The 15,397-nt window shown below is 41.2% G+C and overlaps 2 protein-coding genes across 18 annotated transcripts in view; one reads left to right on the top strand and one right to left on the bottom strand.

Annotated features, from left to right (window-relative positions):
• The window catches only part of GRIP1 (glutamate receptor interacting protein 1), a 919,857-nt gene extending 905,441 nt beyond the window's left edge, over positions 1 to 14,416 (top strand). For 15 of the 16 annotated variants that reach the window (XM_073555470.1, XM_073555465.1, XM_073555472.1 and 12 more), the window contains 3 exons: positions 10,651 to 10,884; positions 11,496 to 11,642; positions 12,943 to 14,416. In XM_073555470.1, the coding sequence (XP_073411571.1) occupies positions 10,651 to 10,884; positions 11,496 to 11,642; positions 12,943 to 13,179 (618 nt within the window). In that variant the 3' untranslated portion in view covers positions 13,180 to 14,416. Of the gene's footprint in view, positions 1 to 7,527; positions 9,559 to 10,650; positions 10,885 to 11,495; positions 11,643 to 12,942 lie in introns of those variants that run through there. The other variant, XM_073555474.1, reaches the window with a different exon arrangement.
• The window catches only part of HELB (DNA helicase B), a 76,644-nt gene continuing 75,476 nt past the window's right edge, over positions 14,230 to 15,397 (bottom strand). For both annotated transcript variants that reach the window (XM_073555479.1, XM_073555480.1), the window contains one exon: positions 14,230 to 15,308. In XM_073555479.1, coding sequence (XP_073411580.1) covers positions 15,222 to 15,308 — 87 coding nt within the window. In that variant the 3' untranslated portion in view covers positions 14,230 to 15,221. The remainder of the gene's footprint in view (positions 15,309 to 15,397) is intronic.

The raw sequence follows: 15,397 nt of genomic DNA, 5'->3' as shown, positions 1-15,397 counted from the left end.
CGTCTTTTTGATCGCACGTTATTACACTTTTTGTTTGGCGGTATGATAATAAATCATTTTTTGCTTCGTTTTTTATTTTTATTTTTTAAGGGGTTCGCTAAAGGGGTTAACTAATGGGAAAGTTTTATAGGGAGGGTCGTTACGGACGCGGCGATACCTAATATGTGTACTTTTATTGTTTTTTTTTTTATTTTCAAAAAATGAATTTATTGGGGAATATTTTTTTTTTTTACTAATTTATTTGGCGATTTTTTTTAAATTATTTTTACACTTTTTTTTAATTTTTTTTTTACTTTATTACATAGTCCCAGGTGAGACATCACTGTCCTGTGACAGATCGCTGATCTGTCACATCACAGATCACTGTGACAGATCAGTGATCTGTCACAGGCAGTGCCGAAGGCTTCCTCATGCCTGCGCTTTGCAGGCACTGAGGAAGCCAGCTTCCTGCAGGCCCCCGTCGCCATCTTGGATCCGGGGGCCTGTAGGGAAAGAGCCCCCCGCAGCAGCGCTGCACATTGCGCTGCCGTGGGGGGGGCTCAGGGAAGCACGGAGGGAGCCCCCTCCCTGTCGATGCTTCCCTTTAACTCCCGGTACACCGCGATCATGTTTGATCGCGGTGTGCAAGGGGTTAACGTGTCGGGGGCGGTCCGTGACCGCCCCTGACACATTGTGCCGGGTGTCAGCTGTGATAATCAGCTGACACCCGGCCGCGATCAGCGGCGCTCACCACGTGGGCGCCGCTGATCGCTGAGACGTACTATCCCGTCCATGGGCATAGGGGCCCAGGTCCCATGGATGGGATAGTACGTCGGATGGCAGGAAGGGGTTAATCCCCTTCGCGCCGCAGCCCATTTTCATTTTTACGTTTCTGTTTTTCGCTCCCCCTCTTCCCAGACCCATAATTTTTTTTTTTCCGTCAATATGGTCATGTTAGGGCTTTATTTTTGCAGGACAAGTTGTACTTTTGAACGACACCATTGGTTTTACCATATAGTGTACTCAAAAATGGGAAAAAAATTCCAGGTGCGGTGAAATTGCAAAAAAAAAAAAAAGTGCAATTCCTCAAGGTTGTTTTGGAATTTTTTTTTTTACCATGTTCACCAAATGCTAAAACTGACCTGCTAATATGATTCTCCAGGTCATTGCAAGTTCATAGACACCAAACATGTCTAGGTTTTTTTTTTACTTAAGTGGTGAAAAAAAATACAAAATTTGTTAAAGAAAAAACAAATTGTGCCATTTTCTGAGACCAGTAGCATCTCAATTTTTCGTGATCTCATGTTGGGAAAGGGATTATTTTTTTGTGTGCCGAGCTGACATTTTTATTGATACCATTTTGGTGCAGATACGATCTTTTGCTCGCCCGTTATTGTATTTTAATGCAATGTCGCGGCGAACAAAAAAAAATAATTGTGGTGTCTTGACTATTTTCTCGCTGCGCCGTTTAGCGATCAGGTTAATCCTTTTTTTTTTTTATTGATTGGGCGATTCTGAACGCGGCAATACCAAATATGTGTATGTTTGACTTTTTTATTGTTTTATTTTTAATGGGGCAAAGGGGGGTGATTTAAACTTTTATATTTTTTAATTTTTTAAAATATTTTTTAAAAACATTTTTTTCCCCACTTTTGGCACGATTCAATAGTCTCCATGGGAGACTAGCAGCTGCCATAACCCGATCGGCTCTGCTACATACAGGCGATGATCAGATCACCTGTATGTAGCAGAATACCTCACTTGCCACGACCACCGGGCGGCGCTCATAGCAATCCAGCATTGACAACCATAGAGGTCTGCAGGAGACCTCTGGTTGTCATGCCAACCCATTGGTGACCGCGATCACGTGACGGGATCACCGATGGGCAGATTTCCGGCCCGATGGCTGGAAGCACACATTAAATGCCACTGTCATAGTTTGACAGCAGCATTCAATGGATTAATAGCCGCGGGTGGATCGTAATTTCACCCGTGGCTGTTCCAGCACATGTGAGCTGTTCAAAACAGCTAACATGTGTCGGGAAAGATGTGGGCTCACCGCCGGAGTCCACATCAAAGGGGGAGACACGACATGCATATTAATAGTATGGCGCATTTTGCAAAAGGGTTACATTTATGACAACATTGTCTTTTTGGGTTGGAGTCGATCAGCATGACACATTTAGAATTGGTAACCATTTCCCACTTTTCCTTGCTGTAGTGCTCAAAATCCTTAAGATTACGAGGGCCTCTCCTGTGTACAGCCCCCTTCAGGTCACCCACAGATTTTCAGTTGGATTCAGGTCTGGGCTCTGACTGGTCCATACCAGAACTTCGATCTTCTTCAGGTGGGCCATTCTTTGTTGAGATAGGCTTAGACACATTGTTGTGCTGAAAGGTGAGATTCCTCTTTAGCAGTGTCCTGAAGGTTTCATTGCAAAATTATCTGATATTTGGAACTGATCAAAATTTCTTCCACCTTGACTAAAGTCCCAGATGCCAAAAAAAACAGGCCCAAAGCATAATGCTGCCTCTACCATGCTTCACCGTATTTATGGTTCTCTTTTGGTGGTGCACAGTGTTGGCTTTGTGCCAAACATACCTTTTGGAATTAAGTCCAGAAAGTTCAACCTTGATGTCATCAAACCATAACATATTCCCTCATGCTTTTTGCAGACTTGACGTAGGTTTTAGCCAAACATAGCAGGGGCTTTGATGTTTTTCTTTGTAAGAAATCGCTTCCATCTTGCCAGCCTTTCTCACATGCAGACAAATGAAGAATATGGGAGCTTGTTCTCGTTTGCAGTACACAACCAATACTTGCCAGAAATTCCTGCAGCTCCTTTAATGTTGCTAAATTTTATATTGGGATAATAGGAATCACTGTAAATGATGGCAGCTGTGTACTGATTACTATTTAACATGAGTTTAAATGTGATTTGCTAATTCTGAACACAACCACATCCCCATTTACAAGAGGGCGTTCACTCTTATGCAACCACCTTATTTTATTTTTGCTCCTCAAAATGATTTGTCTGTTTCTCAAAAGATTTGTACAGAACATGGGTGACTTTAATGGTGGAAAAAGTTCTGAAATTCTTCTTCTTGGCATTTTAGACATTTTACATCCACAGTATATGGTTATGATGTACAATTCACAACGGTATTTTTTGCATCAAAAACTGTCCTATGTGCCTTAAAACATTTATTTTCTGTTGACCATATAAGCATGTGCACAAATACTGGCACCCAGGATGCTACCTTATAAGTGTCACAAGGTTAGATAAACTGTTCAATAAATGCACCCCATTGCCCCAGCGTTTAGTTATAAGGTTGCTCTCACAATTGATCTGTAGGACCGCATCAGTGTGCACCTGACTGACAGTTAGGATTAGCGGCATTGTTGTGCTCCTAGCATAAACTGTGCACACTGGTACTGTTACATGAAGCAGTTTTGGAGGCATGGGTGTGTCCTTTTGCTGGGCAGCTTCAGAACATCGCTTCAGCGCCCCAAAGTGGAGAACTTGTATGTGCTGCTCTCCTTGCTTAGAAGACCGTCCATTACTGCTAGAATGCAGCTGTGGCATTGTGGTGAGCGCCGCTGATCACGGCCGGGTGTCAGCTGATTATCACAGCTGACACCCGGCACAATGTGTCAGGGGCGGTCACGGACCGCCCCCGACACGTTAGCCCCTTGCACACCGCGATCAAACATGATCGCGGTGTACCGGGAGTTAAAGGGAAGCATCGGCAGGGAGGGGGCTCCCTCCGTGCTTCCCTGAGCCCCCCACGGCAGCGCAATGTGCAGCGCTGCTGCGGGGGGCTCCTTTCCTCCAGGCCCCCGAATCCAAGATGGCGACGGGGGCCTTCGGGGGCCTGAGGAAGCTGGCTTCCTCAGTGCCTGCAAAGCGCAGGCATGAGGAAGCCTTCTGCAGTGCCTGTGTCAGATCACAGGACAGTGATGTCCCACCTGGGACTATTTAATAAAGTAAAAAAAAAAAATAAAAGTGTAAAAATAATAAAAAAAAAATAGCCAAATAAATTAGAAGAAAAAAAAAAAATATTCCCCCAATAAATCCATTTTTTGGAAATAATAAAAAAAAAACAAACAATAAAAGTACACATATTAGGTATCGCCGCGTCCGTAACGACCCGCCCTATAAAACTCTCCCATTAGTTAACCCCTTTAGCGAACCCCTTAAAAAATAAAAATAAAAAACGAAGCAAAAAATGATTTATTATCATACCGCCAAACAAAAAGTGTAATAACGCGCGATCAAAAAGACGCATATAAATATCCATGGTACCGCTGAAAACGTCATCTTGTCCCGCAAAAAACGAGCCGCCACACAGCATCATCAGCGAAAAAATAAAAGTTATAGCTCGCAGAATAAAGCGATGCAAAAATAATTATTTTTTATATAAAATAGTTTTCATTGCATAAAACCGACAAAAACATAAAAAACGACCTAAATGAGGTATCGCTGTAACCGTACTGACCCGAAGAATAAAACCGCTTTATCAATTTTACCGCACGCGGAACGGTGTAAACGCACCCCCCCAAAAGAAATTCATGAAACGCTGGTTTTTCTTCATTCTGCGTCCCAAAAATCGGAATAAAAAGCGATCAAAAAATTTCACGTGCCCGAAAATGGTACCAATAAAAACGTCAACTCGTCCCGCAAAAAATAAGACCTCACATGACCCGGTGGGTTAAAATACGGAAAAATTATAGCTCTCAATATGGTGATGCAAAAACTATTTTTACAATAAAAAGCGTCTTTTAGCGTGCGACAGCTGCCAAAAATAAAAACCGCCATAAATAGTAAATCAAACCCCCCGTTATCACCCCCTTAGTTAGGGAAAAATAATAAAATAAAAAAAAATGTATTTATTTCCATTTTTCCATTAGGGCTAGGGTTAGGGCTAGGGGTGTGTTGGGGTAGGGTTAGGGCTAGGGTAGGGTTAGGGCTAGGGTTAGGGCTAGGAGCATGTTGGGGTTCAGGTTGGAGTTAGAATTGGGGGTTTCCACTGTTTGGGCACATCAGGGGCTCTCCAAATGCAACATGGCGTCTGATCTCAATTCCAGCCAATTCTGAGTTGAAAAAGTCAAATGGTTCTCCTTCCCTTCCAAGCTCTGCCATGCGCCCAAACAGTGTTTTACCCCCACATGTAGGGTATCAGCCTACTCAGGACAAATTGCAAAACAATTTTTGGGGTCCAATTTCTCCTGTTACCCTTAGGAAAATAAAAAATTGGGGGCAAAAATATCATTTTTGTGGAAAAAAATGATTTTTTTATTTTCACGTCCGAGTGTTATAAACTTCTGTGAAGCACTTGGGGGTTCAAAGTGCTCACCACACATCTAGATAAGTTCCGTGGGGGGTCTAGTTTACAAAATGGTGTCATTTGTGGGGGGTTTCCACTGTTTAGGTACATTAGGGGCTCTCCAAACGCACATGACACCCGCAGACCATTCCATCAAAGTCTGCATTCCAAAACGTCACTACTTCCCTTCCGAGCCCCGACGTGTGCCCATACAGTAGTTTTCTCCCACATATGGGGTATCAGCATACTCAGGACAAATTGGACAACCACTTTTGGGGTCCAATTTCTCCTGGTACCCTTGGGAAAATAAAAAAATGGTGACTAAAAGATCATGTTTGTGGAAAAAATATGAATTTTTTATTTTCACGCCCGGGCGTTATAAACTTCTGTGAAGCACTGGGGGGTCAAAGTGCTCACCACACATCTAGATAAGTTCCTTAGGGGGTCTAGTTTCCAAAATGGTGTCATTTGTGGGGGGTTTCCACTGTTTTGGTACATCAGGGGTTTTCCAAACGCGACATGGTGTCCGATCTCAATTCCAGCCAAAAACGTCAAATGGCGCTGCTTCCCTTCCGAGCTCTGCCATGCGCCCAAATAGTGGTTTACCCCCACATGTGGGGTATCAGCGTACTCAGGACAAATTGCACAATAACTTTTAGGGTCCTGTTACCCTTGGAAAAATAAGAATTGAGGGTGAAAAGATCATTTTTGTGGAAAAAATATGATTTTTTAATTGTATGGCCTTATGTTATAAACTTCTGTGAAGCCCATGGGGGTTCAAAGTTCTCACCACACATCTAGATAAGTTCCTTAGGGGGTCTAGTTTCCAAAATGGTGTCATTTGTGGGGGGTTTCCACTGTTTTGGTACATCAGGGGTTTTCCAAACGCGACATGGTGTCCGATCTCAATTCCAGCCAAAAACGTCAAATGGCGCTGCTTCCCTTCCGAGCTCTGCCATGCGCCCAAATAGTGGTTTACCCCCACATGTGGGGTATCAGCGTACTCAGGACAAATTGCACAATAACTTTTAGGGTCCTGTTACCCTTGGGAAAATAAAAATTGGGGTGAAAAGATCATTTTTGTGGAAAAAATATTTTTTAATTGTACCGCTGTACGTTATAAACTTTTGTAAAGCCCTTGTGGGTTCAAAGTTCTCACCACATATCTAGATAGGTTCCTTGGGGGGTCTAGTTTCCAAAATGGGGTCACTTGTAGGGGGTTTCCACTGTTTAGGTACATCAGGGACTCTCCAAACGTGACATGGCGTCCAATCTGAATTCCAGCCAATTTTGCATTGAAAAAGTCAAACGGCGCTCCTTCCATTCTGAGCTCTGCCATGCGCCGAAACAGTCGTTCCCCCCCACATATCAGGTATCTGCGTACTCAGGACAAATTGCACAATAACTTTTGCAGTCCAATTTCTCCTGTTACCCTTGGTAAAATAAAAAAATTGAACCTGAATTATTTTTTTTATGAAAAAAAGTTAGATGTTCATTTTTTTTTAAATATTCAAAAAAATTCCTGTGACGCACCTAAAGGGTTAATAAACTTCTTGAATGTGGTTTTGAGCACCTTAAGGGGTGCAGTTTTTAGAATGGTGTCACTTTTGGGTATTTTCTATCATATAGACCCCTCAAAGTGGCTTCAAATGTGATGTGGTCCTAAAAATAAAATGGTGTTGTAAAAATGAGAAATCGCTTGGCAACTTTTAACCCTTATAACTTCCTAACAAAAAAAAGTTTTGGTTCCAAAATTGTGCTGATGTATAGTAAACATGTGGGAAATGTTAGTTATCAAGTTTTTTGTGTGCCGTATCTCTGTGATTTAAGGGCATAAAAATTCAAAGTTGGAAAATTGCGAAATTTTCAAAATTTTCGCCAAATTTCCGTTTTTCTCACAAATAAACGCAAGTTATTTGAATGAAATTTTACCACTAACATGAAGTACAATATGTCACGAGAAAACAATGTCAGAATCACCGGGATCCATGGAAGCGTTCCAGAGTTGTGACCTCATAAAGGTACAGTGGTCAGAATTGTAAAAATTGGCCCAGTCATGAACGTGCAAACCACCCTTGGGGGTGAAGAGGTTAAGGTAGTTGTCGAATAATTATACGTATGGCCGATTTAACTGACTCTATAAACGTTTTGTTGCATATCTTGTACAGGACAGGAGTAACCCAACTGTCCCATTCATCTGAAAACTGTCCCAATTTTTAGTTGCAGAAACATCTGCAAAAAAACCTGTGGCTTGAGAATTCACCCTACAATTTCAAGTAATCGCCTATCCACAGAAATTCAGCATTGCCAGCAGTCCCATAGACAATGATTGGAGGGGAGGTGCAAATGGACAGTCATCGCTCCATTCCAGCTGGGTATTTCAGAGACCTCATTTGCCGTATCATCACTGACCCCACCCCTCAGCAACTTTTTGCCTACCATGGAATGATGGTTGAGTGTTGGAAATAATGTCTTGTGAAATTATTCACCTTTCTTGGCAATCTTCTTGTTTTGCTACCTCACAACCTGTAATCTCACTGTTTGTTTGTTTTTTTAGGGTTAGTATCTCTTCATGTAAAAGACATGCCTACAACAGTGAACATTTGGTTTTCTTTTTCTTGTGAAGCAACTACAAATAGGACAAAATAACTGAACACTTCAGTGTGCATAACTATTCATTCCTCTATACTTTGTACAGCCTCCTTTTATGCAATTACAGCTGAAAATCTCTTTGGATAAGTCTCTAAGCTTTCAACATCTTGCCACTGAGATTTTTGCCCATTCCTTAAGACAAAACTGCTCCAGCTCCTTCAAGTTAGATGGTTTCCTCTGATGAACAGCAATCTTCAACTCTGACCACAGATTCTCAATTGCATTAAGGTCTGGGCTTTGACTAAGCCACTCCAAAACATTTAACCGTTTCCCCTTAAACCACTCGAGTGTTGCTTTAGCAGTATGCTTTGGGTCATTGTCTTGTTGGAAGGTGAACCTTCATCCCAGTCTCAAATCAGTGACACACTGAAACAGGTTTTGCTCAAGAATATCCCTGTATTTTGCACCATTGTCCTTGTTCCTGTTGCCAAAACACATTCCTACAGCATGAAGTTGCCATCATGTTTCACTGTGGGGATGGTGTTTTTGGAGTAATGAACTGTGTTGGTTTGGCGCCAGATACATCATTTACCTTGGTGTGCAAAAAGTTCAGTTTATCTGACCACAGCATCTGCCTCTGTATATCTGTGGAGTTTCCCACGTCTTTTGGCAAACTCAAAACGAGCCCTCCAATTTTTGTGTGTAAGTAAAGGCTTTTTTTGCCCACTCTTTCATAAAGGCCACCTCTATGGAGTGTGCTGCTTAATGTCATATGGACAGACACACTAGTGTCTGCTTGGGAACTCTGCAGCTCATTCAGGGTTAGCAGCTGTTAATAGTCGCGAGACATGCAGCCACGGTGACTCTAACATATTATTAGAGCAAACCGAAGATACTCTATTAGCACTCAAGCACGCTCGCTCATCACTTGTGGACTTCCTTTCATTAAGCATGTGACTTATGAAGGTAATTGCTTGCACCAGAAATTTTTAGGGGCTTCATAGCAAAAGGAGTGACTATATATGCACATGCTAATTTTTAGTTATTTGATCCTACAAATTTAAATTATGCCTACATTTTTCTCACTTCACTAACTTAGACTATTTAGTCCTGATACTTCACACACAAATCAGATTACAAAAGCTTTTAAACACAGGTTGTAATGTAACGAAATAGGTAAAAGCTAAGGTGGTGAGTGCTTTTGCAAGCCAATGTAATCCTTTTAAATTCACTGTCTGTTTAAGGGTGTGTGCACAGGTTGCGGATTCTGCTGCAGGATTTTCCACGTGGATTTGTCTAAATCTGCGGTTTAGCCTGCGGGTTTCCCCTGCGGTTTGACACCTGTCATGGAGCAGGTGCTAAACCGCTGCAGAATCCACACAAAGAATTGACATACTGCAGTTTTGAAACCGCAGCAAATCCGCGCTGAAAAATCCGCAACGTGTGCACTGTGGTTTTCATTTTACATAGACTTATATGGTACTGTACAACGCAGCAGAAACTGCTGCAGATCCGCAGCAGAATGCACGTGTGCACACACCCTAATACTTGAAGCCTAATTTTATCTTGTGCGTAATTTTACTTCTCCACTCAAACTAAGCACCAATTATGTAGTATACTATTTGAACAGTCCTATAATAAAAAGCCTATAATGATGAAGCCATTGCTCAGGAGTGTATATATGTTGTTTTTTTTGTTTGTTTTTTTACACATTGCATCACCAATATGTGCCCGTTTCCAAGAGGCTGCTGTGTGTGCTGGCTGATGGCATGTAAGAAAGTTGTGTCCTTTGCTCCTGCCTCCAGACTGATTCTGGGATCTTCTTAACTCTACTGCATCTTTTTTTCAAAGGGACATGTATAAAGTGGAATAAAGTTTAGAGGGATTAGAAATTAATCAGTGCTTTAAATAGACACAGCTCACATGTATTTAGTGTGAAATACAGAATTAACCATTATTCATGGTCCCACATTTTTAATGAATCTTGCTACTGTATGAAAAGAAAACTGTAGACTATGGACCATGACTATAGAAATTTTCACACGACCCCATTTATACATGTCCCAGGAGTTATGGAAAGGACATTTGTCCATCTGAAGCTGCTGGATCTAGTAAATAATGGATTTCCATAGACGCATGCTTTACTGCTCCTTCTGAAAGACGTAGGATTTAGTTCTAGATGTATTGGCAGGCTAAGGTTCTCAGTGCGATGTACATGATACTGAAGACAGGACCCCTCAGTGTAATCATTGACTCCTAATGATGCAGAAGCTACAATATACATAGGACTTGCTCTACTTAGCCCTTTATTACACAGGCAACATGAGTAAGAAATACATGAAGTCCTTACACACACAACCTATGCTGCAAAGATCTTTATTCTATGTATTGCCCAGGGTAATCTTCTCTAAACTGTAAAGTAGACACCCTTTACTACATTCTTTTGACCGGTCAATATCAACACATGGGCAGCCCGGTGGCTCAGTGGTTAGCGCTGCAGCCTTGCAGCACTGGGGTCCTGGGTTCGAATCCCACCAAGGACAACATCTGCAAGGAGTTTGTATGTTCTCCCCGTGTTTGTGTGGGTTTCCTCCGGGTTCTCCGGTTTCCTCCCACATATAAATAAAAATAAAGATTAATATTATCAACACATGTCCTCAGCTCTAGTTTCCATACCGCCACCCCTGGAACTATGACCAGAGAGGAGAAGACAGACAGTTATGAGAACTCTTGTTTCTGTTTATGCTAAAGGCAACCATCATGTCCGGTAGCACACTGAGTCTGAATCACGAAAACTCTCAGCCTCGGGGCCAGTTGAGTCGGCAAGCAAGTTTTCAAGAAAAGAGCTCTGTCAGATCACATTACAGCCAGAATACCCGCAGCAACACGTTACCATCTGATGTGGGGAGAAAATCTGTGTCAATGAGAAAAATGAAGCAAGAGATGAAAGAAATTATGTCGCCAACTCCTGTGGAGTTACACAAGGTCAGGAACATGTCCCAGTGTGTTCTGTGCTCCTGCCGAAACAGGACAGGCTGCTCGTCATTGTAATTATCTCTTCGAATAAAACGATGGCTACTGTTTATTTCAGAGATCAATAGTACACATGAAAATAAGAAACGTGATAATATATTGCATTAGAGATATCGTTCTCCTCTTGGACGGAGCTTTGATTCTCAATTCTTGGGTAAAATATATTTTCACTGAAAACTGATTTTCCATTATTAAGATAGCTGGAAGGTGGTGCAATGTGTGAATATAGTCTAAGTAAAAGGAACTTGTTCCATACTATTAACTTCTTTTTAACTTGTCTAAAAGAATCTGTATCTATGGCCTATCTAGGGAGTAATGTGTGATCAGGAGGGATCCAGTCTCTATCAATCTGATCTAGGGAGTTGAGCTCAGAATAAATCACTGTAGCATGTATGGCACTGTCTAGTACAGCAATGAATTAGCCCTAGACATAGCCTCTTTGGGATGCTTGATCTACTAATGAGCAAGTAATTACTGGAATTCGATACTTGCCTCACAACAGCGTTACAATAGCTTTGATTGGTTTCATGTGATCAAACTGACTTTTTCCATCTCTTCCCCAGTTCTCTTTATTTAAGGACTCGGATAGAGATGACTTTGGGTTTAGTGTAGCTGATGGTCTGCTGGAAAAAGGAGTGTATGTGAAGAACATTCGACCTAAAGGACCTGGAGATATAGGGGGACTTAAGCCATTTGATCGACTACTGCAGGTATTTTTTAGCTTCAAATGAGTTTATGTAAGCCTTTGCACATCAGCACATAATGTGGACTGCATAGCAGCCTGTATAGTCATGCAGTAGTTTTCGTTGTGGTCGGCTTCCTTGATGCTACTGTCAGACTCTAGTGGGTTGAGCTATGTATTTCCATGTAGACGATACATGTTAGACAATACCGGTTGTTGTATACAGCACTCTTGCTCTGTCGATGGGGAACAAAGTTGGTTATTGAAATGTACATTCACAGCACGTTTCTGAGCAGGACAGGCTCCTTCTTCAGGTGGTGTTGCATAAAAATCTTGTTTAAATCTCAACAGAAGCCAATTTCAAATAGTTTAGTCATAGTTATTTAAAGAGGATGGCCCACCACATATCTATACTGTGTGACTGATCCCTGGGACCGTGATGATTTAGAGAACAGGGTGCTCACAATTCCCATTTGAATGAAGCAATGGTTACATATGCTCACCACCACTCTAATCACTGACTGTGGGTCTGGCAAAGACAACACATATTCCCCATTGTTTCACCAAATACCAGGGTTCCCCGACTCCAGTCCTTAAGGCCCACCAACAGATCATGTTTTCAGGATTTCCTTTGTATTGCACAGGTGATGCAATTATCACCTGAGCAATACTAAGGAAATCCTGAAAACATGATCTGTTGGTGAGCCTTGAGTTGGGGAACCCTGCTCTAGAGCCCTGTTCTCAGGATTGGTGGAAGTCCTATTGGTGAGATACTTATCACCTTTCCTGTGGATGGGATAAGTTATGGTGAGCCAACCCCATTTATCAAAAGATGGCATTTTTCCAATACAAAATTATATATATTTTCATATTAACGCTCTCCTGCACTCAGATGACTGTTGCGTTATATATGTGCAAGCATCTTACCCACAAGGAGAATAGGAATAAATGACAGAACAAAAAACAAATATGAATAGGGGTCATCAAAGAACTTCATCACAGTGGTGCTAGCTGTACTATTATTCCATAATGCCTTTGAGTGTAGATAATCTTCAATTGCTCCATATTTCACTATGTTCCAAGTAGAACAATATATATACCAAGCTATGTTACAACTAGGGACATTGTGTCCAAAACAAGTCAAACAATGTATCATATACTTGCTGTGGATTTTTGATCGGAATTTGAAATAGAATGGTGCTGGAGCACATTTCTGTAGTTTTCCCTGCTCTTGATGTCTGCAAAAACTGCTCTGGGGAAGCTTAGGCGGAGGTCTTCTCATTTGTTGGATGTAATATAACAGTATATCCTTTTTCCTTTCATCTCAGGTAAATCACATCCGCACCAGAGACTTTGACTGCTGCTTGGTTGTTCCCTTAATAGCAGAATCTGGTAACAAACTAGATTTGGTGATAAGTCGGAATCCCATTGCTTCTAAGAAGGATGTCCCAGATGGCTCAAGTCTCCCTGCAGAAGAATGGACTGATCACACTGACCATTTCCCTCAGCCTACTAGTGGACGGCTAGCAGCTATGGATATAAGAGACTCAACAAGTACATTATAGCAAAAAATAGTTTTAGTCCACTGAATTGGTAGCAAAAAAATAGATAAACTGGTGCTAAATCCCTGTCATACGACTGATCTGTGATGTGTAGGACGCAGAGCTCACAGTGGGGCTTTACTGTTAAGCACAGGGGATCGGAGACACTAGGTAAAAGAAGGGTACTCCACGTGCCTATGTCGGAGTACCTGATTCGTATACATACTACTATGATGAGACTCTTCTAACTAATTGTGCCATTCCAAGCTTAACCTTGAACAAATATGGGGCTTTTGTGATGTGCAATGTCTATGGACTAGAGAGGAACTCATCCATTATAAGACCCTCACACTGAATGAGCCTGTGCATATAACTTACAGCTGCTAAGATTTTAAGCGGGATTTTTTAAGCAAGTTTTCGACAATTTCTTCCTTGTTTGACCTGACAGTGGTGTGTCCGATTCTCCTTCTTTACACAGACCGCTGGTACAAGTGCCCCCTGTACTGTGTATGCTTTAGTTAACCCTCTACCCAATTCTTGCAGTAAGATCTTCATTACTTTTTTGGGCTGCTACTTAAAATCAAAATTAAATATTCAGACATAATTATTTTTGAGAATTTCTTGGCGCCTGTGGTCATGTTACATATTTTCACTCTTTGACCTTTTTGATTGGTGTCCAAGTCATCTAAAATGAAGACCATTAACCCCAGCTCTGGTGTTTGTATAGTATAAATAAGGTTTCCCCTGCCATCCTCACTGTTGTTTTAGAATTGTACATGTGTTAAAGAGCTGTGCCAGTTGTCTATCCCTGGAAGCAATAACGCGGTTCCTATTTTGATTGGATACTCACCAGCAGCTCGGTTTGCGATACTTAGCAATGGCATCTGCTGAGCAGGAGAGGATCCAGGAAGCCTCAGTCTCGTGTGATTGAATCTTCGCACTACAGTCTTTTCAGTACGGATATACGGATGTCTTACTCTATCCTGTGCAAACATACGGTTTTAAAACACTGCCAGTCAAAATATGAAGTGCTAATATAGTAAAATGGAAGAAACGAAAATCATTTATCATAACTCAATTAAATATGTATTTTTATTTGTAACAAACAAGTATTAAACTGTAAAGTATTTTTGTACAAATTTAATACTTTAATAGCATGAAATTTATTGTCTTATGTATGGTTTTGGGAACTCAACCTGTTGAAAGTTTGTATGGAACAATCATACTGTAAAAATTGAATAAACAATGATATAAAAACCAATCCACACCATCTTACTATACAGTGCAGGCATTATTCACAAGAATAGTCTCCATCTCATCAGAAGTGACTCGGGCTGAGATCAGCAGAGGAGATCCAAACATTGGACCCCACCAATCGAGTGATGACATGTCTCTACTTTTTAAGATGGGAATACCGCTTTAATATCTGAAGCCAATTATTGTTATGTCAGATTGGTGGACTTAGGAGTATGTATGTGTAATGCAGACATTGTAAACACCGAACTCTGCATATAGCAGACATAAATTACAATATTGGCCCTTGCAAGTCCTAGGCTTGATGCTTGCTGCCAGCAAGCTTGAAAACACCATCTGTCAGAAGATGGCAATGGATGTAGTCAGTGCCAAGTATTATACATAGGCAAAGGCACACATGATACAGAAAAATGGATGCACTCAGCCAACTGTTGCCAGTTTACAGAGATTTGTGCTTTGATTTTGTGAAATAGCAGACATTACATTGGAAATATTCCTGTCTATGCTTACATATCTTGACATATTAAGGCTACAAAATCAATTGTTGAATGAATTGTTGTCCAAGGAACAACAACAACGGACATTACACTGCTTCATTCCAGGATATTTTTACATTATTGAGAGCGGATTTGTCATTTTCTATAAAAGTCTATTAAAACAAACATCAGTACAAAAATACAAGAGCAAACACAAAGTAGTTATGGACTGTAGAAGATTTCTTCTAAGAGTGGGAAAAGCGTCAGAAGACTATTCTACTTGCCGAGTTTTCCACCACTGGCTACGAGCCGGGAGTGCTTGGATAGTGTTTACATTTAGGGGTTGAATAACTTCTTGTGACAGGGACTCTGGAGACTCAATTGCTGAAATCTTTGACTGTTAGGAGATTCTTCTGTCCAGTTCTGCAGATAAAACAAGCATGTTCCTAATTAATAAATTAATTCATCTGTGCCAGTTCTAGATTTAATGCTTCACCATTCAACTGACTAAC

The sequence above is a fragment of the Dendrobates tinctorius genome, unplaced genomic scaffold (genome assembly GCF_039654945.1).
Source record: "Dendrobates tinctorius isolate UK_male_01 unplaced genomic scaffold, ASM3965494v1 ptg000224l, whole genome shotgun sequence".
NCBI classification, from domain to species: Eukaryota; Metazoa; Chordata; class Amphibia; order Anura; family Dendrobatidae; genus Dendrobates; species Dendrobates tinctorius.
This window is presented reverse-complemented; position numbering and strand designations above follow the sequence as displayed.